Source organism: Talpa occidentalis, unplaced genomic scaffold (assembly GCF_014898055.3).
Source record: "Talpa occidentalis isolate TD23 unplaced genomic scaffold, MPIMG_talOcc4v2.1 talOcc4.6, whole genome shotgun sequence".
NCBI lineage: Eukaryota > Metazoa > Chordata > Mammalia > Eulipotyphla > Talpidae > Talpa > Talpa occidentalis.
Genome location: NW_023604972.1, coordinates 48960982 through 48985294, shown reverse-complemented (window position 1 = coordinate 48985294; position 24313 = coordinate 48960982). Strand labels below are relative to the sequence as shown.

At 37.0% G+C, this 24313-nt stretch overlaps 1 protein-coding gene and 1 long non-coding RNA gene across 15 annotated transcripts in view; one reads left to right on the top strand and one right to left on the bottom strand.

The window, feature by feature from the left end:
• LOC119260653 (uncharacterized) overlaps positions 1 to 9421 on the bottom strand; it is a 63636-nt gene extending 54215 nt beyond the window's left edge. For all 5 annotated transcript variants that reach the window (XR_008549362.1, XR_005128775.2, XR_008549363.1 and 2 more), the window contains exons 1-2: positions 9270 to 9421; positions 6611 to 6737 (exon numbers count right to left, since the gene is read on the bottom strand). This is a non-coding gene — a long non-coding RNA (uncharacterized LOC119260653). The remainder of the gene's footprint in view (positions 1 to 6610; positions 6738 to 9269) is intronic.
• RASGEF1B (RasGEF domain family member 1B) overlaps positions 1 to 24313 on the top strand; it is a 559061-nt gene that overhangs the window by 390598 nt on the left and 144150 nt on the right. For all 10 annotated transcript variants that reach the window (XM_054688371.1, XM_054688366.1, XM_054688372.1 and 7 more), the window contains one exon: positions 23940 to 24023. In XM_054688371.1, the coding sequence (XP_054544346.1) occupies positions 23940 to 24023 (84 nt within the window). The remainder of the gene's footprint in view (positions 1 to 23939; positions 24024 to 24313) is intronic.

Below are 24313 nucleotides of genomic sequence, written 5' to 3'. Positions count from 1 at the left end.
TATCTTAGTCTCTTAAAGATCTTTGACAGAACAAAAGCTTTTAATTTTAATTAAGTCCAGCTTATCAGTTTTTTCTTTTATGTATTGTGCCTTTGATGTTTTATCTAAAAAGACTCTTCATATGCCTAATCATCTATATTTTTCTCCTATGGTATCTTCCAGAAGTTTTATCGTTTTGTATTATACATTTAGGTGTGTGACCCATTTTGAGTTGAGTTTTGAAAGGGGCATAAGGTCTGTGTTTGAATTCATTTTTTTCTTTTTTTTAATCTGGACGACCAGTTGTTCTGGGACATTTGTTGTGATGTGTATATTTTCTCCACTGTGTTGCTTTGGCTCCTTTGTCAAAGATTAGTTGACTATCTCTGTTCCATTTCCATTGATCTATTTGCCTGTTCTCTCACTAATATCATACTGTCTTGATTACTGTAGTTTATATCCGGTCATTTTTTTTGCCTGTTACAAACCAGTGATTTTCCTTTTTTTTTTTTTTTTTTAATTTCAAGTACTGTTTGTCTTTCATCATTGTTAATTTCTTAGATAGTATTTGGTTTCTTCCCTCAGGTGTAGTTCCCATAGTTCTTCCACCACCTTAGGACCTTTGATTTAGCACCACCGTCCCTTGTGCTCTTCCTCTTCTGTTTTGACCCCTTCCTCTCCTCCCCTCTTAGATGCCTCAGATCTATGGTCATTTTCATTTCTGTTTGTACACACACACATATTTCAGAAGACAGAAGCAAATGGACATGTTGCAATTTAAAGCTGGCTTGGGTGTAACTTACTTTCAAATCAAAATTTTTCTCACAGTGTACCAGACTCTCCAATTCAGGACACATGCATTAGACTAACACTATAGATTACAAAAAGCAAGTGGATATCTGCATCTGTTGCATGATTTTCACTAAATATAATTCAGAGCTGCATTTCAAGTGTGTCGATAGCATCTTTAAAAAAAAAATAATGAAATTACTGGATCATATGGAAGCTCCATCTTTAGTAGACTGAGGAATCTCCACACAGTTCTCTATAGTGGTTGGACCAGTTTGCACTCCCACCGGCAGTGCAGGAGATTTCCTTTTTCTCCACATCCTCACCAACATTTTTTAAATATGTGCCATTCTCACTGGTGTAAGATGGTACCTCATTGTAGTTTTGATTTGCATTTCCCTGATTACAAGTGATGTTGAACATTTTTTCATATGCCTGTTGGCCATTTGCATTTCCTCTTCAGAGAAGTTTCTTTTTAGCTCTTCTGCCCATTTTTTGACTGGATAATTTTCTTTGTTTTTGTTGAGTCTCATCAGCTCTTTGTAGATTTTTTAAGCAATTCTTTTTTTTTTTTTTTAATTTTCTAGAGGCATGTCTTATTTATTTTATTTATTATTTGTTTGTTTGTTTGTTTTGGTTTATACATGCACTGGGTACAGTCAGAAGCGCGGGAGGGTGAGAGAACTCACCAGAGCCAGAGCGGGGAGCAGAGCAGGCAGAAGGACCGAAGCACACTGCTGAGGGGAGCAGCGGGCGGCAGGAGAGGTCTGCGCGCCATGTGGGATCCTCCTCCGGTGGCCGGGGAGCAGCCGGGGATCGAACCGGCGCCGCAGAGGCTGCGGGCAGCTTCGGAACCCAGCGCTCAACCGCTGCGCCACCGGGGAGGCCCTCTTTGTAGATTTTTGTGATCAGTCCTTTATCATTAGTGTTGTGTGCAAAAATGTTCTCCCAGACGGTGGGGTTTCTCTTTGTTTTTGTTATTGTCTCTTTTGCTGTGCAGAAGCTCTTTAATTTGATGTAGTCCCAGCTGTTTATCTTTGCCTTCACTATCACTGCTTTGGGTGATGTGTCTGTAAAGATGTCTTTGATGTGGCACTCCTAGGTATTTACCCAAATGACACAGAAACAGTAATTCCAAAGGTTACCTGCATGCCTATGTTTATAGCAGCACTATTTACAATAGCTAAGCTATGGAAACAACCCAAAGGCCCAAAAATAGATGACTGGATCAAGAAGATGTGGTACATATACACAATGGAATATTACTCAGCAATCAAAAAAGATAAACACATGCAGTTTGCAGCAACATGGATGGAGCTAGAAGGGATCATGCTCAGCGAAATAAGTCAGAAAGAAAAAAATACCGGGTGGTCTCACTCATAGCAGGAATCTAGAAAACCTAAATAAGAGACCAGGAAAAAGACTAATCAATACAAATAAAAAGCAAAATCAATAAGCAACTATAAACCAGAGACACACTGTGTGGGGAGAGGGATGGGCGGGGAGAGGAAGGACTAGAGTCAAAATAAGGGGGGTGGTGCAATTATATGGGGAATATAACCAAAATGAAAATGCATACATTGTGCAAAGATGAAAAAAGATGTAAGAATTATATAAAATAAAATATTTAAATTTAAAAAAGGGAAAAAAATAAAAGAAAAATTAAAAAAAAATGAAGCAAGTTAAAGTTTGTCAGTTCCCCAAAGGTTTAACATTAAGCTGAATTCTTAGTTAATGTTAAAAATGAACACCAAATTTTATTAGATTCCAAATTCAGCCCAAACAAATAGCTTTCATAGAGACCAGCATTCAAATTCAGCCAAAGAACAATGAGAGTTTGCTTCCTGGATTAAAAAAAAAAAAAAATGGCAAACACAAGTCTCTCTCGGGCCTCCCCAGTGGTGCAGCAGGTTGAGCTCAGGGCTGTGAAGCTGTCAGTAGCCGCTGCAGCCTGGCAGTGCAGGTTCGATTCCCGGCCAGCCAGGCAGATTCCCACGTGGCGCGCAGACCTCTCCTGTCTTGCCCTGCTGCTTCTCTAAACACAGTGTTTTTGGTCCTTCTGCCTGTTTTCTCCTCTCTGGTGTATCCTCTCACCCTCCTGTGCCTCTGGTCTGTGCCCTAGTTCTTGTATAAATGAAAATAAATCTTTAAAAAGCAAAACAAAAAAACAAAAACAAGTCTCTCTCATTCTATGAGTTCTGTCTCTCATTCTATGAGTTCTGTCGTAATGCTTTTTGCTAACTTCTCATTTGTGTGGTGATCAGGTACTTAAAGTACTTAATTCTTGTCATGCAAGGTCCAGATATAAGCCAAATGTAATAATAAATTCAGGCAGATCAATTTTGGTTTTCACTGTATGCGTAAGTTAATATTAAAGGGCAAATCCTGAAGTTAAGGAGAGAATGTAGTAGCTTTGTTTCCATGTCTTATTGAATTTTTAACTTTCCCTAAAAGTTTAAGAAAGTCCACCAGAAGCATCTGCTGAGGAATAAGGAACTGGAAGGGAGGGTGATTCAGAGGGATGTAAACACCAGCTTGGCAGGTGAAGCATCTAAATACCAGGTCAAATTAGTAATGATGGCTCATCCTCTCAGTTTCTTACATGAAAATATATTTTTTAAATTCAGAGACTAAATGGATTGTTTTCCATCAAGTGCTTAATTCTACCTTACTCTAACTATCAATTATTTTCATAATATTATAGTTATCTATTTTTATGATTATAAATTAAATGCTGGGGACACTCAGAAAGGATAAAGTGTCCATTCAGAGTATTGAGGATTGGAGAGTGTTACTTGGATACTGACACTGGGCTTCCCTTTCTCTGGTATTATACAGGGGGCTTTGCATCTGCGAGATGTATGTCCCTTCAGGCATATGGAAAGTCATTCTGACAGTCTTTTCCTTTCCTATGAATATGTCTTAGGATGAGACACCTGAAGTGTTCTGGCTCACCTTATATAATGTATGAAGGAGGTGCCTATATTGTAATGTGGGAGTAGCAGCTGTTATCATCCCAAGTTGCAAATATGCAAAGTACCAACACCAAAACTAGCTTTGCTTTTGGATGGAGGGCATAGTTAACACTTCTCTCCAGTCTGATCAATGACAGAATTTGCATTTAACAATCACTTGTCAGTTATAAACAGCAGGCAGCAGATGATACAATAACTGTCTGCAAAATAGTGCTTTTTTGGAAGGGAGTGTTCAAAATAAAATTGGTTTAGGAAACAATGTAATTAAATAAGTAGTCAAGAGAAAATATTCAGGACTTCTTACTACCATACTCTACCCTTTTTATTTGACTAAGGGAAATCTTTTCTTAAGGGTTGATTGATACTACCAATTTCTAAGAGGATTCCAATGTTCCCTTTCAATGCGACATGATTTTAGAACTACATTAAATGATATGCAACAATTATTTTAGTGTGTGCCAAATCTATTCAGTTTAAAATTTTGTTTTTAATGTTATCTATGTTTTAAAATCATCAAAACTTAAAAAAAGAATTGAGGGAAAATTCCACCCAAGGAAGGAATCCTGCTTATTTGAATAAAGTGTCCCAGAAGCATTTATCAGGGGCCATGAAACAGTAACACTTTATGTCCATCAAACATCAAAAACCTACTACCAACATAACAACAGCAACAAGGTCAACTAACCAACCAACCAAAACATGTCAATCTTACAATCTGCAAAATTCTTACAAGTTAAATCAGTTCAGTATTTTGATATGTTTGTTGAAATTTGCTGTTTATCTGTAAGAATGAAATAAAATGAAATGGAACAACAAACAAAATCATATTCCTTCTTTATTTTTAACTCACTTGAAAATATGGTCTCTTTAAAAGAAAGACTTGAATGAAGAAACACATAGCTTCTTATGATTTAATAGGATTCTGACCTATAATGTTTTAGGAATATAAAATATTATATGACTGTGAGTTATCATTATGATCAAAGACTTTCTTTTTAGCATCAGTAACTGCCAGTCACTGAAGAATACTGGCAAACAATATGTCATGATTTCCACTCCCCAGAGTGTTCCACCCTTTCTATGACATATCTGCCATTTTTCCTAGGATGCTCTATAAGACACTGGAAAAAATAAAGAAACTTAGAAAGTTGTTGGTGCTATTTGATACCACTTAGAGTTGACAGAATCTGTTCTAAGTATCCTGCATAAATTATTCAGCTCTTTTTGGGGCATTAAAGAGGTGATATTTTGGAGTCAGACAAATTGGGATTCAAATACTTGTTTTGTCATTATATGTAGATATTTTTAACCAATTTATTTCAATTTATAAAATGTCAGTTACCCAAAACAGATGAGTGTTAATCATACTAACTTCATAGTGTTTTACCTTACACAGCAGCTGTAATACAACTTTGAATTAAGAATGGTTAATTTACTTTATTTCTGATTATCTTATCCATCTGCATAGCTATATGTCTATCTCTGTGTGTGTGCATGCGCATGTGTGTAAACATTAGGCACAGTATTTGTCAAGTAATAATCAATACATGGTAGTGATATAATGGCCTCAAGACCTTTCTCCTTGATATTCTCAACCTGTAAGACTCCTCTCCAGACTTTTTTCTTTACATGTCTTGTAAAGTTCTTACTTGCAAACAGAAACCATCTCTTGCTATTATAAGCAGAAAATAAATGTATTACAAGCTACTGCTGGATATATAAGTTTGGTGGAGTGAATATTGGTACAACTACTTTGACTTTGTCTACTAAAGTGAATATATGCAGAGTATATGATCTAACAATTCTACCTCTACCTATAGACCACACAGAAAAAAAGTATACATATGTATACCACAAGGCATGGGCTAGGGTGTTCATAGCCATATCATATAAAGTAGCACCAAAATGGAAATAATACAAATAATCAGCAGTGAAATGGATAAATTGTGATGTATTCAGAGAATGGAATACTACACAGCAATGAAAGTGAATGAACTATAACCATACACAGTAGTATGGTGAATCTTATAAACATAGTGTTAAGAAAAAGAATGGAGAGCCAAAAGAATATACTTTGTATAATTTCATTCATACTAAGTTCAAGAATGATGGTGGGTAGAACATATGCTGTTAGAAACCAGTATAGTAGCTTTCATTAGAGCAATGCCTGAGAGGAGTTTCTACCCGGATAGTCCTTAACTGGCCACCAGGTTGCTGAGTAGAGTTGGTTTGTCCCAAGGGAGTTAGCAAAAACCATTTTTCCTACTTGACTTGAGAGGTCTGGGAAACACTAGGCTGCCTTGATTAAAGATGTGAGAGGAAAGTCACCCATTAAGGAACTTGGGGCAGAGGTGACTCCATGCCCCAAAAACATAACTGCTTTTTTATTTGTAAAACAATAAATTTTCACATAAAAATGTCATTGGCTTATTTTTCCTCTACTGAAATAAAAATTACTGCAAATTCCATTTTTTCAGTTTGTAACACTTTGTACAAACTTTTGTACCAAATTGTAACAATTAGTACAAATTCTTTTGTAACATTTATGTGTTACAATATAGTTTGTAAGTCATGTCCATGTGGAGTGCTGTTTTCAGGAAAAAAAATGTAAAAAATGCCTCAGTCATTGTGTCTGACTTGAGCAGTCGTTGTAACAAAACTATGAGGTCGTTTGAGCAAGTAAGATGAACCATAGCAATGACTTTTCTCAAATCGAGATCTTCTGACACTAAATTCTATGTTGTTCAATCTGACTGTAGTTTGAATAATAGATCACATCTTGTAATAAAGTCAAATGGTCGATTAAACCTCTGAAAAGCAAAATAAGGACACAACCCTGTGCTGTGATCCCCACGCCAGAAGCTTACCTGGAACAATCAAGTCAGTCACCTCTGCTTTCTTCTAAAGTCCCGCCCAGGGAGGACTCTCCTCTCACCAGGAGGAGCTCATCTAGTGATGGGTTAGTGCTTCTTCCATAGAACATCACTCCTGTTCCTGAGAATTATAATCATAATCACACTTACATGCCTAAAACTTTATAGATTACATGATGTAGATTCTACAGTATGGACAATATTTTTAGGAATGTTTTGTTTTTCCCCTATTAAACTAGTGATTAAAATAGGGAGGGCTGTTTTAGCTCATAAAACATGTGACACCAAGATCCAGTGAAGGGGAAGTAGTAGTAACGGGCACCCCACTGCACACACCACTCAGTGGAAGTCCTTGGTTACTTCTATCTGCTCTATTTCCTATCAAAACCTGGTCACAGATTATTCTCCCTCAGTCATTTCCCCTCTTACTGTGAATGAAAACTAACATGCCATCTTTCCCAGGGAATTTTATACCTTAAACCTTTTGCTAATTATTAATTACAGAATGAATGCATTTCCCTTCAATGGGCAGGGCGTTCTTAACCTTTGCACTTAAAATTGCACCACTTATTTGCTCTTTGGGAGAATTATGCCAATTAATCCCATTTAATTTCTAGTAATTCAGGACATTTTTATGATGACTAGTTAAGGGCTATATTGTTTTGAAATGTTATCACTTTATATACTTAGAGATATCAGGAACTCTTAACTTTTTAGCTTCAGGGAGAGAAGATTAAGTTATAATCTACTATATTATGCTTACAACTGAAAAATGAATCCAAGAATCATGAAAAATAAGATGGAAGAAATAGCCACAGGGTCTCCCTGGTGGCGCAGAGGTTGAGCTCTGGGTTGTCACGCTGCCCTCAACGCCTGCAGCGCCGGTTCAATCCCTGGCCACTGGCGAGTGTCCCACATGGCGCGCAGACCTCTCCTGCCACCCGCTACTCCCCTCAGCAGTGTACTTCATCAGTCTGCCTGTTCTGTTGCCCGCTCTGGCTCTAGTGAATTCTCTCATCCTCCCGCGCTTCTGACTGTACCCAATGCTTGTATAAATAAATAAATCTTAAAAAAAAATAGTCCTTAAGAAATAGCCAAAATGTATCTGTTTGGGGAACACACACACAAAGACTGAAAGTGTGAGAATAATTACTTTATTCTCTCTTCCTTAAAAGTTATAGTTGTGTATAAAGGATGCATGGATAATTTCATTTGGTACTATTTTACCATTGTATAAAAGTTATATTAATAATACTTCATTTCATCTTTGAGAACAGAAATTTTGTTCATGTAGTCTCAGAATCCAAAACTTGGCTTAAAACTCTAGTTCAGGGTATTCACAGGTGCTTGTGTCTTCAAAATGAAACTCATGCTTTTTCAGACAGATCATTTTAGGTGATTTTGGAATCCAATGTAACTTACTTTGTCACTTGTATTTTACCGGAGCTCCTGATTTGAAAAACTGCTGCACTGTGCCAGTTTATTTTAGTCCTCTAATATTCTATCAAAATTAAACTTGCCTAAAAATATGTTTCACCTTTTAGGTTATGCAGACTGGTTTATATAGATACACCAGTTTGTAAGATATAATTGAATAATATCAGTTATTTTTTAACTGCCAACAGAATTGGTGATTGTCTTGGCTCTATTTTGGTATGTGATAATGTTGTTTTAGTACCTGGCAATTCTTAAACTTTCAGCAGAGCTGCACAATAAATACAGGATTCTTGGTTCAAAATGCAGGAAAAATGCCACTAAGTGAACTAAAATGTAGAGTGTTTTCCTTTCTTTTGCAGTCTTTCTCTTATTGTGGTGTTTTTCATTTTCTATTGGTTGTCATTCTAAGTCAAGAAACATGAAATTTAGATTATTAGTATGAATTTTATCATTTCTGTATTGTGCGATGTTAGTGCTTTAAATATAAAAGCATGTAACTTGCATGTAGACTCTGAAATTAACAATTAATATTTAGTAGCTTGTGCATGCACATGTATTTCATTCTTTTTTTTTTAAAGATTCATTTATTTATTTATACAAGCACTGGGTACAGTCAGAAGCGTGGGAGGGTGAGAGAATTCATCAGAGCCAGAGTGGGGAACAGAACAGGCAGACTTGACGAAATACATTGCTGAGGGGAGCAGTGGGCATGGCAGGAGAGGTCTGCGTGCCATGTGGGACCCTCACCAAGGGCCAGGGATCGAACTGGTGCTGCAGAGGCTGCGGGCAGCTTCACAGCCCAGCGCTCAACCGCTGCACCACCAGGGGAGGTCCTGTATTTCATTCTTACCAGAACATTGGACATACTGCACAACTAACTCAAATGCTTTTATTTTACCTTTTGACACAATGTATTCTACCAACACTTTCTAACTTTAAATTTATTTTGAGTAAGGATGGACTTAAAGGAAAAGGAACTATAAATTGCCCTATCTTTTTCTTTCTTTCTTCTATACCATTTTCAGCATAAGTGGCTGCTTGCAGCAGAGTAGCATGAGTACAGAAGAATATAATGAAAGCCTTTGGTTTTGTTCATGTTTTGTAAAACACTATTGCCTTCATATTGTGTTCCAAGCAAGTTCAGGTTGAAATGGAAAGCATGGTCTTTGAGGCTCTCACTGTCCTCCTTTACTTAGTATAGATGTAACACACTTACCTTGTACTTGTATTGAGTCACACAGTGCACAGCTGGGTGGAATTTTATTCCCATGAGACACTGCAAACACTCAAAGCAAATGGGGTATCAAGGAACAGCAAACATGTGTTGTGCTTATCTTCTTGGTGCATCCTCCATTGTTCTTATTGGCCTTCCCTTACAAAACAAAGTTTAAACATAAAATTATTAAAGATTTTTAAATTGTAACAACAGAACATAGCAAGCATAGAACATACACCAAACATGGGGCTCTTCTGAGTTGTGTGCTAGTGCATGCATGGAGCTGGCCCAGAGTGTCAGAGTAGAACTATAGTGAAGGTAATTTGTTGCCAAATGTCATCCAGAAGATATTTACTATAATGTATTTATACGTTGATTATTCATATGAACTTTGCACATTATATTTTCCTTTGCATAGAGCAAAAACACACAGTCTAAAAGTTAAGACTCAACAACTCCAATCCGTGTACAGGTTTTTATGCCTTTGATGGACACCTTTCCTTTCTCATTCCCGACTGAATCTCTAGAGGAACCTTCACTCTCTGTTTCTTTTATGTAGGAAGCAAAGACACAATACCAACTCAACATCAGGATACACAAACACACACTCACTCACACACACAATGAAGTGAGCACTTTCCCTAAGCACAGGCAAAGAACCAAATCATTAAAACAACAGCAACAGCAAAAACCTTTGTTATTGTTCAACAGTTAGCTGTGATATGGGTAATAGACTGATATTCCCGACTCCAGTCTCTTCTCTCTCTCCCTAAATGTTCCCATCTTACTTCATTCCCCATTCCTTCATTCTGATCTCTGAGCCTCCACCTTCACACTCTTCTAATACTATCTTTATCAAGACATCAAGGTAATTCTTATAGAGCATATATCTGACTCAGGCAATACTTGCCTAAAATATTTTGCAGGTGCTTTCATTTCTTCATGATAAATCACATCTTTCATGGTTTGGCTCTGTTTACCTCTCCAGTTTCCTAGGCATTCTCAGAACTTTTAGACAATTCACAATTGTTCAAATACATTTATGTATATGTATATATGCATATTTACCTACAGCCTGGAAAACTCTACTATATTTTCTGTGCCTTTCCCAGTCTTTCTTCTCTTTTAAGATTTGTCAAAGGAATGTATCCTTTGTTACTTATCCATTGTCATTTATTTACAATAAGTATTTTTTGTTGTTGCTTTTACAATGTGCCAAGTACTATGTTAGAGTTTAGAAACATAGTGATGGATCAAAATATCCTTGATGCTGGGGGAGCTCAGTCAAGGGAAATGATAACTAATATATGCTTCCTTTTTTTATTATGTTTTATTTTTAAACATTTTTTATTTTGTTTTATTTTTAAACATATTTTTATTTTTTGCATCACTGTTCATTTTTAAACAATATTTGCTTTCCCGCACACCCTCAGGTGTTGTCCCCGTAGAGTTTCCTTCACTAATGCACCATTACCACAGTCCCCTGTACTCCTTCCTCCCTCCCTCTGATACACTTTCTTATTAGAAGCTCACAAACACATGCACAAAGAAATGCCAAAATCAGTGACAACTTGGAGAAGTGTCACAAAGGAGAAATGCTTTGTAGGGTGAAAACATAGAAGAAGGTGATCGAACCCTGTGGAAAATTGCAATCAAGCTGCATATTGAAGGGGAAATTGGAGTAACTAGAAAAGGAAAATGCATAAGTTGAAAGGGATGCTGGGAGGTGGGCAAGGATTTTTGGAGGAGAGAAGAGCATAAAAAGAGATTTGGTGGCAAACGAGAATCAGGCATTCAAAACAATAAAAAGAGAAATTAATACAATATAAGTCAGGAGAGGTAGAAAGAGATCTAACTATGAAGTGCCATGTAGGCCAAGGTGAAATTTTAGTTTGCGTCGAAGGCAGTAGGAAACCTCTGAAGTGTTTGGTTTAAGAAGAAAGGGGGGAGAGCAAAATCATCTCCATTTAATGTCTTTTTAAAAATATCTCAATCTCTCTGTGGTATTATGGAGAGCAGATCTGAAGAAAACAAGAATTGAGATTCTTCTAAAAGTCCATGAAAGAGATTTTTATGAATGAAATATGATAGAATTTTGATTAATATGGCTTTGTATTGTAATGTGAAGTTTGGGCTTGTGATAACTCTTTATTGTCAGAATTGCTGTAGCTACTAGGGTTCTTCCGCAGTTCCATGTAAATTTGGGGAATATTTGCAGTATATCTTTGAAGCATGTGTGTATTTCTTTGGGTATGATCCCTCTTTTAACAATGTTAATTTTCCCAATGCATGAACAAAGAATATTTTTCCATTACTTTGTGTCTTCTTCTATTTCTTTTAATAATGCCTTACAGTTTTATTGTATAGGTCTTTTACCTCCTTTATTAGGTTTATTCTTAGATATTTAATTCTTTTATCATAAATGGATAGTTAGTCTTGTCAAATACACTCTGCATTTATTGGTTTGATCATATTATTTTTATCTTTCCTTTTGTTGATTTGGTGGATTTTATTGATTGATTTGTGGATGTTGAACTATCCTTGGTCATGATATATGTTCCCTGTAAAGTTTTGTTGAATTTGATTTGCTAAGATATTGTTGGGGACTTTTGTGTCTATGTTCATCAGGGATATACGTCTGTAGTTTTCTTTGTGATCTTTTTGGTTTCTGCTTTTAGTGTCTGCTTTTGGTATCAGAATATGTCCTCATGGAATATTGTGTTGGAAGTATTCCCTCTTCCTTAGTTTTTTGGAAGAGTTTGAGAAGGATAGGTATTCATTTGACTTTGAAGGTCTGGCAGAACTCACTAGTGAAACCATCTGGCCTTGGAGTTTTGTTTTTTTGGGGAGGCTTTTGAATGTTTTTTCAATTTTCTTGCTTGTAATTTATCTGTTTAGGTTTTCTGTTTCTTCCTGATTCATTCTCAGAAGGCTTTATACTTCTAAGAACTTGTTCATTTCTTCTAAATTGTCTAATCTATTGGCATACAAAGATGTTCATAAGTAGACTCTTATGATTCTCTGTATTTCTGAGAACTCTAGTATAAGTTTTATTTTGTTTCTGATTCTATTGAGCTTTTGCCTTTTACTTAGTGAATATAGCCAGAGGTTTAAGTCTTACTATTTTCTTTTTTCAAAGATCCAGTTTTTGTTTCACTGATATTTTGTACTCTTTTCAAATTACTATTTTATTTATTTCTGTCCTAATTATTATTATTTCATTCCTTCTACTTGTTTTGCTTGCTCTTTTTCTAGTTTCTTATGGTATAAGATTAGATTATTTATTTGCAATCTTTCTTGTTTCTTGTGTGCTCATTTTGGCATTTACTTCCCTCCTAGTAGTACTGATTTTGCTATGTCCCATAGTTTCTTGTAGCTCCAGTTATTTTTTTTTTATTTTCTCATTCTGATTTCCTCATTAACACAATAGTCATTCAGTAGTATGTTGTTTAGTCTTCACATATTTTTTTTTTCACTTTCTCTTTGCAGTTGACTTCTGTTTGATACTATTGTGATCAGAGAAGACACTTGATACAATTTCAATCTAAATGAATTTATTGACATTTGTTTTGTGACCCAAGATATGGTCAATCCTCAAGAATGTTTCATTTGCACTTGAGTAGAATATACACTCACCTCAACAAATAAATGCCTATTAAAATTATCTGGTCTAGTGCCCCCTTGAAGACTGTTTTTCCTGTTGATTTTCTATCTGGTTTATCTTACAGTAATTAAGTGGGGTGCTGAAGTCTGCTATTATTGTGTTGCTGTCAATGGCTGTTTTTAAGTTTGTTAATAGTTGTTTTGCATATTTTGATACTTCTTTACTTGATGCATATATACTGATGAGTTTTGTATGTTCCTGATATATTGATACCTTAATCATTATATAATGTTCCTTCCTTTATGTTGTCTTATTGTAACTATCACTGTCCCTGTCTATTTTAGCATATCATTTGCTTGTAAGATTGTTTTACAACCTTTTGTTTTGAATCAATGAGCTTTGAGCTTAGATGGGTCACCTGGAGAGATCAGTAAGTTGGTTTTTTTTTTTTTTATATATAGGGGAAGGTGAGGAGAGAGGTATACAACTTAGAGGAAAGCAAATTAGTTTTTTTCTTAATTAATTAACTTATTTATACAAGCACTGGGTACAGTCAGAAGTGCGGGAGGGTAAGAGAATTCACCAGAGCCAGAGCGGGGAGCAGAACAGGCAGAAGGACCGAAGTACACTGCTGAGGGGAGCAGCGGGCACGGCAGGAGAGGTCTGCGCGCCATGTGGGACCCTCGCCTGTAGCCAGGGATTGAACCGGCACTACAGAGGCTGCGGGCAGCTTCGCAGCCCAGCGCTCAACCACTGCGCCACCATGGGAGACCCAGTAAGTTGGGTTTTTTGATCCAAGCAGCTAATGCATTTTTTGATTGGTGAGTCCAATTCATTTATATTTAGGATGATAATGGATAAATTAGGCTTGCTATTACCATTTTGTCTTTAATTTTCTGATTCTATTTATTTCTTTGTTTGATTTTTTTTTTTGGATTTTATTGTCTTTGATTTGGGTAAGAGTGCTCCTTTTCACATTTACTTGCAGGGGAGGTCAAGTGTTAGCAAACACCTTTACCTTTTATTTGACTGGGAAGGCCTTCATTTCTCCCTTGTATCTAAAACAGTCTTGGAGGATATAGTATTCTATTTTGACAGTTTTTATCTTTGACTAATTTAAATATGTTATTCCATAGACTCCTTCCCTGCAAAGTATCAGCTTTGATATCTGATGAAAGCCTGATTGGAATACCTTTGTTAGTTACCTGCTCCCACACTCTATAGCCACCTTCAATACTCTTTCTCTGTCTTGAACGCTTAATAGTTTCACTACTATGTGTCTTTGTAAAGATCTCATTACATTTAGAAAACCCAAGTATTCATTTAGATTCATGGATGTATGTGTTTAGATTCTTCCACATATCTGGGAAATTTTCTTCTACAAATAAGAGGAATGACCTCTTTGAATAAGCTCTCTGCTCCTCCTCCCAGCCTCTTTGCCTTTTGGAATACACATTATCCTTATTTTGCCTTTCTTAATGAAGTTAGAGTTCTTGAAGTGTTTCTTCTCTTCTTTTTCACATCTTCTATCTCTCTCTTCTTCCACCAGAGTCCTTTATGCATTACTATCTTCAAATTACTGATTCAGCCCTTCATGTGGTCTACTTTGCTTCCATAGTTTTCTTTTGCATTCTTGATCTCATTTATTGACTCCCTTACATCCTGAATCCTTTTTATTATCTTAAAACTTCAATTTAAATCTTCTGTCCATAAATTTTATTTCTGAGCTCATTCATTTATTTTTGTGACTATAATTTTAATTAATTTTTCTTAGTTCCTTTGTATTACTTTGATTTCTTTCTGATTTTTATTTCCTCTTTTTGAGTTTATTATAACAATTTTGATTTATTAATCTGACAAGGAGGTACAATCGCCCAAATTTCCTAGGTTAGATTCTAGAAGGATATTCTCTCTTTGTCATATTCCCTTGTGTCATATATTTTTTGTTTGCCCATTTTGCTATTTATATTTCCCCATTTTTTTCACTATCTTTAGTTTCACTTGGAGAGTTGAACTACTCTTACTTTTCCTGCAGATGGCACTGTGGCTTGATTTGATTTTTTTGTTGTTCTTTGAGGGCTTCCATAAGTATTTTTTAAGATTTATTTATTGATTGCATAGAAGAACTGGGGTATAGGCCAGAGGTGTCGGGGGCGGGGACAGGAGAGGAGGATGAGAGGATTTATCAGAGACAGAGTGGGGAGCAGAAGAGATAGATTACTGAACTACACTGCTAAGGGGAGCAGTGGCTGAGACAGAAGAGGTCTGCTGTGCCCTATGTGGGTTAGCTCCCTGGCTGAGGATTGAACTCAGACCATCTTGGTGATAACACTGAGACTTAACCCCAAGACTACCAGGGAAGCCCTTGCATAAATATTGATACCTGTTTTTGCAGTGCTGTGTCAGTTGGTTGGGGAGCTTCCAAGTGCTGATATATATGTGTTGGGGTGTGAGGTTAGCCCATGTTTGTGACACTACTGATGTCCCTTATTTCTGGGATTCCAGATCTGAGATTAAGCATTTTGTGTGCTGTCAGTGACCTTCACTAGGTCAGTACCAACCTTAAGGAGTGGGGAAGGGGTAGTTTAGTCTAGACTACTTAATTTTTCCTTAGGGAAGACCCAGCGTACCTGGGACAACCTGGATTCCCCATATGGGTTTTCTTTCTTTCAAGAATGTGTAGCTCCACACCATTTCTTGCTTTCCCTCCTCAGGGTCCCTAGCTGAGCTACCAACCGTGCTGTTTGTGCCTCTACACCACAAACTCCAGGGACCTCTCTTCACCCACTTCCTATTCAGTGACATGTGACTCCTCTGTGTTCCCTTTGTGTTGTCTGTATTGGCCTCCAATGTCCAAAGGTGCTTCACCCAAAACCAGTGGACTCTCTCTCAAGGTAATGTTCCTCTGATAACTCTGGTATTTGATATTTCTCTCAGTAACAAAGTAGAGAACCTCCTCTGTCACTATTTTGGTGACTTCTTCTGAAACACTCTTCTTTGTCCACCTGACATTGGTTCTGTCCTCCTATACTAAATTCCTATATTGCGTTCTTCTAAAAGCCTCTGTACAGCAGAAACTCCTCTACTGGATGGATTACGTCTCTTCCTTTCTTCCCACTGATTCTTCTGCCTAACTATATCGTTAATATGCACCACTCCTTTAGAGTATTATGTGTTTGCCTCTCTCCCACACTAGACTTGGGGGAATTCCTTGAGGGTGAGAGAACATCTTATTCATTGTGTTCCCCAGTGCCTGTTCAGTATTGTGGAAAACACCACATCCTCAAATTTTGTGCTTGTTTTGTCCCTGCTCACCCAAGTCTTTGGAAACTTTTCCTTCACTCACTAACTAAAAAACCCTTAAAAGGTTTATTAGCTGAAAACCCTCCCCCTTGGTGTGGATGCTTGCTAAATTACCATGACAAACTACCACAGACCAGGGGCTTAAACAACAGAAATTTATTTTCTCACAGTTCTGGAGACTGAAGGTCTGAAACCAATGTGTCAGCACAGCTAGTTTCTTCTGATACTCCTCTTTTGGACTTGTAGATGGCTGTCTTCTTCTTGTATGTTTACATGGTCTTTCTTCCATGTATAGGACCCCTACCTCTTCAGATGTTGTTATCACAGCATGCCCATCACCAAATTATGCAAAGTCCACTACCATACACCGTTGTGCTCCCTCCTCACTGTGTTCTCACCTTTCCTCCAATGGTTGCCTTAGTTTTATAGTCAAGAGTTAGTTTTTTACTTTGGTTTTATATGACCCTTTCTTTGTTTTCTTTGTATTCCACAAAAGCATGAGACCATCTGGCATTTGTCTTTCTTCTTCTGATTATTTCGCTTGGCATAATCCCTTCCAAATCTATCTATGTTGCAACAAATGGCATGAGTTTATCTTTTTTGATTGCTGAGTAGTATTCCATTGTATACATATACCGCATCTTCTTGATCCCCTCAGCTTAATTTTATTTTAATCACTCCTTTGGAGACCCAACCTCCAAATGTAGTCATAGTCTGAGATGCCAAAGTCCTGGTACATCAATACATGTATGGGGGGGCACATAACTTAGCCAGTAATATCTCTTACCCACCGATACCTTCCCCCAAGTTTGCTGTGGTTCTCCAAGTGGCCCCTGTCGGCAGAGATGCACACTGCAGCATCCCTGGCTTCCTCTCACCTGCTCATTGAAAGCTCCATTTTCACTTCACTTTAGATTTGGACCTCATAGACCCCATACTTCCGGGGTAATTTTGGATATGAAGCTTACTTCCAGTGATATATGGGAAAACTGTGAAGAACTGTTTCTTCTCCTATGTGATTATTCCTGATATTTGAATAGATGACTTCCTATTTTCACTTTCTTATCTTTTCTGAAGTCCTGAACATTAAGGGTTTATATCATAAAAACAAATATGTCATCATATAGTATAACTACCACTTTCCTTGGTTTTGATGTTCCAAAGAGGTATATAATTTTTAATGAATTGTGGATTATTTTTAGGTATATTGCCTTATTGGAATTTTAACCAAAAAAGGCAAATTATATACTGAACTTTTTTCTGTTGCAGAAATGGGATCCCAATAGGGGTCATATATCAAAACTGTTCTCGGTTCCAGGTCTTCAGAATAGGAGTCATGGCTCTTTCCACTGTGTCATTGCTATTTTATTTACAAGATTTTTAGAACGAGACATAACCTTGTTTTATAAGCATTTGCCTTTATGAGTCTACTGTCATTAAGTTATAATTGATTGCTTTTTATGAATGTTTAAAATATTTGTTTGTTTTATAGACTATAATAGTATGTTTTATTTTAAGTAAATTTAAAATTTATAATCAATTCCAAATGTAAAAATTTGGAATGTTTTAAAAGTAAACAGACCTGTTCAACCTTATTTAACAAGCTTTTCAATGATCTTTTTGTAGTTTTTAATATTGTTATAATCTGTATTATTATAAATGGTTGTAATTTTATTAAAATATTTTATAAACTTCATATTACTTATAGTTTAATATAAAATATGAAATGCTTATAAAAATAAAATAGTTTATATAAAATAGGTTTATAAAAAGTCTTATAAATTTAGTGAAGAACTAAATGTTGTAGCACTCTCAGTATAATTTATTGGATGACAATAACCAAGGAAATTATTTATTAATTGTAGTATAGATTCATAGATACCTGATATTTTACTCTGATTAGGGCACCAAGGAAGAATAACAACAAAACATATATCATTAACATGAAAAATATTATTAGTACTTATTATGTAAGTTTCTTTGGCTGAGTCAAATGTAACTTAAATACTCTGGACAAGCCTATATTGTAGGTATCATCCTGTTTTAAATTTGGGGAAATTGAGGCTTAGCAAGATTCAGCAGCTCAATGGAGATCACAAGACAGGCAAGTTACAGCTCTGGAATTTGATCCCGTGCCTCTGACTCCATCCATATTGTGTCATTGCGACACAAGCTGAAGAAATTATAGGACAGACACATAGTCAGCAATTACTCATTGAAACTAGGGATATATTGGGTATAGATATATGAAGCCAATAAAGCCCACAAAGTGGTATTATATTGCTTTGTTGGTTATCTGATACTGGGTTCCTTAACCTTTGTGGTCCTTAGTGTCTTCATCTATAAACAGGAAGTTAATTGTGGCGTCTTGCTCATAAATGCCATGAAGAAAATAGAGTTGTGTTGTGTGTGTGTATATATGCACATATATATGATATATAAGTGATCAGTGTGTAAACTAGCATTATCCTTTTGAAAAGCAACAATTGGACTGTAAATAACAAGAGTTAGAAAAAATTCCATCTCTTTCACACATGAATATATAGGTGAAAGATGTAATTCAAGAAATAAAAAATATATTTATATAGGTATTAATAATTATAGAGAAAAACAGTTTGGTAGTTTCTCAAAAGGTAAGATTTACTTTAGCATTTCAGCCTCTGTATGTAGAAATAAGAGAAATGAAAACATATATCCCTCCCAAAAACTTGTACATGAATGTTCACAAATGTTCATAATAGTCTTAAAGTGGAATGAATAGACTGTGGGCTACTTTTGCCAATGAGGAATCATGAAGTAATGATAGCATGGATGATTTTGAAAAACATGCTAAGTAAAAGTCACGAAGTTCACATATTGTGCTATTTCATTTATATAAAATGTCCAGAATAGACAAAAATGTAGAGATATAAAGTAAACTAATGGTTGGTTAGGGCTGTGGGATGGGACAGGAAGGATGTTAATGACTGCTAATAGGTAAAGGGTGTTTTTTTGGCAGGAGATTAAAAAAATTCTAAAATGAGATTGGGATGATTACTTTAATACCCTGTGAGTATATGAAGAGGCATTGAATTATGCCCTTTAAATGGGTGAAGGGATGGAATGTGAATTATATCAATAAAACTGTTTAAAATCTCAAAAATATATAGGGAAAATGGAATAATCAAAATATCTGTCAAGCTATCAAATACATTATGCTGTATGCTGTTGATAGAAAATTATGTAGTCACTCCATATTATAAATCCAGGCTATATAACAATGCAGAAACTACGTAACTTGTAATGCTAAGTGGAAAATGTATTGAAACGTGATGCAAAATGGTATTGAAGCTAAATATTATGCATTTGGATAAAGGCAGGCAGGAAACTCAGAAACCCCAGAGTACAATGAAGGAAATGTGCCTCCTTTCAAAAATCCCATTAATGTTGTTGAGTGTTTCGACAGTACTTATTTTAATGTTCTTCGGAATGGTAGCCTTGTGGTAGGTACAGGTGGTATTAAAGATGCATAAAACACAGGGAAGGAAGGAAAAAGCACAAGGGGCACTTTAAAAATCAGCATGTGAAACATCCAAGACATAGAAATTTAAAGGCAAAAATTTAGCGGAGCATTTAAGGGAAATAGGTGCTGAGGGAGATGCTGAAGAATGTACAAGCAGGTCAGCCGCTGGCAGAATTCTACCCAGAAAACTTAAAAAACTGAAACGTTTGTGTGTTCTCTCCTGTGACCCTCTCCCTGCCTGAGTTTTGAGGGTCGGGGATTTTCACATACCGGAGCTGGTGTGGGTCTGTGATAATAACCTAAAAGGAAGTAGGAAAACTTAGCAGTATGCATAGTTTACTTAAGTTCACCAAAATTGTATTCGAGTGTGGAAAAAGGGAGGAAGTCTGGTCAAGCCTGAGTGAGTCAACATTTAATGGCCCTCCACCCAGGTCTCCTCCCTTCCCAAGGCCACCTCACCTCTGCATCTGTATGCTTGACCCTTCCAAGGAAGGAACTCTAGCTGGGGTGGGTGGGAGGACCCAAGTCCATGTTGATGGGCCTCAGCCAGCAGGTTGGGGACCAGGGAGAGGAGGGGCCAGAACAATGGCCATTATCTCTTTCGTGTCCTTTACAGAAATTTTCTCCTTCCTTGGCTCCCACTGAGTGTCTGAAATGTCCCAGTTCCTTCAACATCCTAGATCCTAGAAATGGCTTGTGAGGATAGCTAAAGTACTGTGTTTATAGTTCTTTAAAAAGCACTCAGGATGCAAGGTGCAGTTCTTTTTATAGATAAATAATTGCTAGAGGGATGACCATTTTTAAGGTAGAATCTACTTCTTCCTCAAAATAGAACTCATTGTTCTTAGTCCCAGATTGTGGGGAAACAGGATGGGTACTTGATGGACCCTGATGTTCATGTCTTTTGTGGAATATAAAATCAGGATTTTTGAGTGTGATTTTCTTCAGCATTATTAGGACCTTTTGGGGTGCCCAGTGATGCACCCTTAAGCAGATGCCATCTGGATTGGTCCTGCTGCTCAATCAACTGAGCCTGACAGATGATCCCTGTGTCCTTCCTTCTTACCAGCCAAGATTATTTCTGTCCTTTTGCACCAGAAGTTACTCTATATTTCAGGCACCAGGATAAACACTGAAGGTTGTAATTACAGCCAAGCCTTCAACCATTTCTTTGGCCTCCTTTTAGGAATCCAGTCCTAGAAAAGTAACGCCAGGTATCTGTCATGTGGAGAACTCTGAGCAATTCTTGGCTTCTCAGGAGTGCCTGAAGTTTTTGTGGGATGAAGAAAAAGGGGTAATAATTGCCTTCATTTTGCAGAAAGCTGGAGAGGATGACTTATTTGCCTGAGACTTCAGCAACCATTCTTTAATTTTTTTTTAAAGATTTATTTATTTATTCATACAAGCACTGGGTACAGTCAGAAGCGTGGGAGGGTGAGAGAACCCACCAGAGCCACAGAACAGGCAGAATGATGAAATACACTGCTGAAGGGAGCAGCGGGTGCAGCAGGAGAGGTCTGCGCACCATGTGGGACCCTCGCCGGCAGCCAGGGTTTAGAACCAGCACTGCTGAGGCTGTGGGCAGCTTCGCAGCCCAGCGCTCAACCACTGAGCCACCAGGGGAGGACCCATTCTTGACTATTCTTCTTTGTCTAAGTCTATCCTCTGTACCCCCATCTCCACATTTAGCAAATGGTGAGTAAGTTATGGAATAACAGTAAACACAACCCCCCCACCCCAGTCAATCACCTAAACAACAGCAACAACAAAATCCTGTGTAGAAGGTTCAAAATGAAGAGGGGAAATAAGGAAAGGAAAATGCTATTTTGTAATAACTCTATGCCTATCACTACTCTGTGTTTGTCATGAAAACCCATTATTTAAAAAATTCCCATTTATGTGTGATCCAGAAACATCATATTAAAATTCAAAATTTGAAAGCCAAAAATTGACCTATGGTTATTGATTTTTGTACAATGAGATATTAGTGAAGCTATTTTTTTAAAATTTCTACATAAGAAATCTATGTTCTGCAATGACTAAGTTTCAGTCTTAAATATACTCAGTGCAGACGTATCAAGGAAATCTTTAGTCTAAAGAAAATTAGATTGCACAACAACCAAAGGAAACTAGTTACATGTTGCCATGGCAACAGGGCCAGCCTCAGGGAAGGACAGTTTCTCAGATTCATCTACTGTGTCTGCAGATTGACTTCCTTAAAACAGAGTCATGTGCACAGATCACGAACACTGAAACTGTTATTTTCATTTTATAGAAGTTGCAGTCTCAAATTGTATCTTTTGGACTTTTCCCTGCTGCTATTCATTGTCTTTTTATCTCTGGAAGGCTGGCCTGGGTGATGGGATACTTTGTAACTTTCATTCATGCACTCACTAATATCTTTGGGACACGAGCCAGTGGGGTTTGATAGTAATTAAACTTTGATGACTGGAACATGACCTGCAAAATGAATTCCTTGTCTCAGTTTAACTCCTAATAGACAGAAATCCACATCTCTCAGAATCCAATGATAACCTCTGTTTTCAGACCATGGGAAGAAGTCGGAGGTTTGAATGGCTTTTCCTAAAGCCATTGCAGGGTCTGTTTCCTGGGAATTATTCTTTGCCTATCTGGGCCACAGATATCTCTATAATTAGTCTCAACGTAGTCTGAGAAATGTGTGTAAATAATGCAAACCACATTTACAGGCAGGGCCACCCTGGTCGAAAATACAAGTAATTTGCCAAGGGTAAGATAATTAGTTACAGCAGGGGTAGAGATTCCAGAGGGCCATTCTCCGTTCCTTTGCTAAGACGACTGAAAAATCTTCCTTTCACTCAAGAAACAAGGCCAATTAATGAATGCTGGGAGGTGGGAATGGGTCAATATTTGTTGACACATTTTGAAAGGTCATTTTCATTTTATGGGGTTATTGGTACTTACAGTTATTCTTTTGCCAGTAACAAGCCTCTTGATATCTCCTCTAAAAGAATGAAAAGAGAGTGAAAAATGTATGTAGTGAGAACTACAGCTGAAGTTGTACAGTCAGATTGGTGTTTTGGAAATCAGTGGCCACATTAAAAAGGTTTCAGCTGACAAAAAAGAAAGAAATTACTTATATTATGTCTTAGTCTACCTGGGCTGCTATAACAAAATTCCACAAGTTGGGCAGCTTATAAATAACAAATTTATTTCTCACATTTCTGGGTACTAACATTGTCAGATGAGAGCCCTCTTCTAAGTTGTGGGCTTCTCACTATTTCCTTATTTGGTGAAAGAAGCACTGTGGACTCTCATTGATAAGGATATAAACCCTATTCATGAGGGCTTTGCTCTCATAACCCAGTCACTTACCAAAGGCCCTACCTCCTAATACCATCACCTGGAGGATTAGGACTTCAATATACAGACTTCATAGGAACACAAATATTTAAACCATAAAAATGTATGAGACCTGTGTGAGATTGTGAAGGACACGAAGATAACCAAGGCATGAGTCCTTCCTCAGTAGCGCACATTCTCAGCAGTGACAAGTATTCTAATAATAGTACATGAACTCTGGCAGGGAGATATTTATTCTTGCTCTAGTCAGAAGGGAAAATAGCGAAAAGTTTCTTAGGGAACTGAATGGGACAGGTAGGAGGAAATCATAGACAGATACTAAGGAAAGGATATTTTCAGAATCAAGAATAGCATAAACAAGAGCAAGTTGGAGTTTGTTCAAGAAAAACACATTGGCCAAATGTGGCTTGAGGTTTAGGTTAAATTATGGGGAAAAAATGGAGCTGAAGCCATAAAATTAGAAAAAGAGTCACATTTTGGAGGGTTCTGAAAAATAGGTAGAGAAGTTTGGAATTATTCAATATGGAATAGAAGATTTGAAAACCAGGAGTATACCTGTGCTTACTGTTTTTATGAAATTGGATATTGGTGAAGTTAATTTAAAAAAAATATTCACATAGTCTTTATGTTCTAGGAAGCCAACTTAAACTGAAAATTTTCTGTATTTATGTCAACATGTGTATATAAATTGCTTCAAAATGTCATAAACGGTTTTGTAAGATGTCCCTCCACAAGGTTAAATGAGTTTGCAAAGACTGCAAACTGAAGGATGGTGCAAAAACGCTGAGTTGCGTATTTCAAGTGACATGCCTTTAATTGAAGTGCTTGATGCACTCTGTGAGAAACTGGAAAATGGCTCCATGCAGCAGGAAAGCCAGCTAAGTCCCTGAAATCTCTGTGTGTGTTTCCTTTTTTTCAGGAACGGCAATGGAAACCTTCAATGTACAGCAGCATAACTCCAGTCTGCTTTACAAGCTCTCTGATTGAGAAGCCAATTGGCAAAGTAAGAACAAATCCATTTCTTGTTGAACAGTATGATTTGAACCTATTAGATATTATTCCTTTTTGGCTTGAGTTATTTGGGTGAAGTGATCAAATTGATATCATAAAAATAATGATAAAATCCAAATTTTTACCTATTTATTGGTCCTAGTGGTACACATCCTAGGCACACCTGCCCTAGATGTTGAACTGAGAGATATTGATGTGCCTCCACTTCCATCCCTGTGATATCTTCCCTAATTCCCTTTGATGTCCTGGTTTCTCAGCTCCTTGACACCTTCCTCTGCCTGT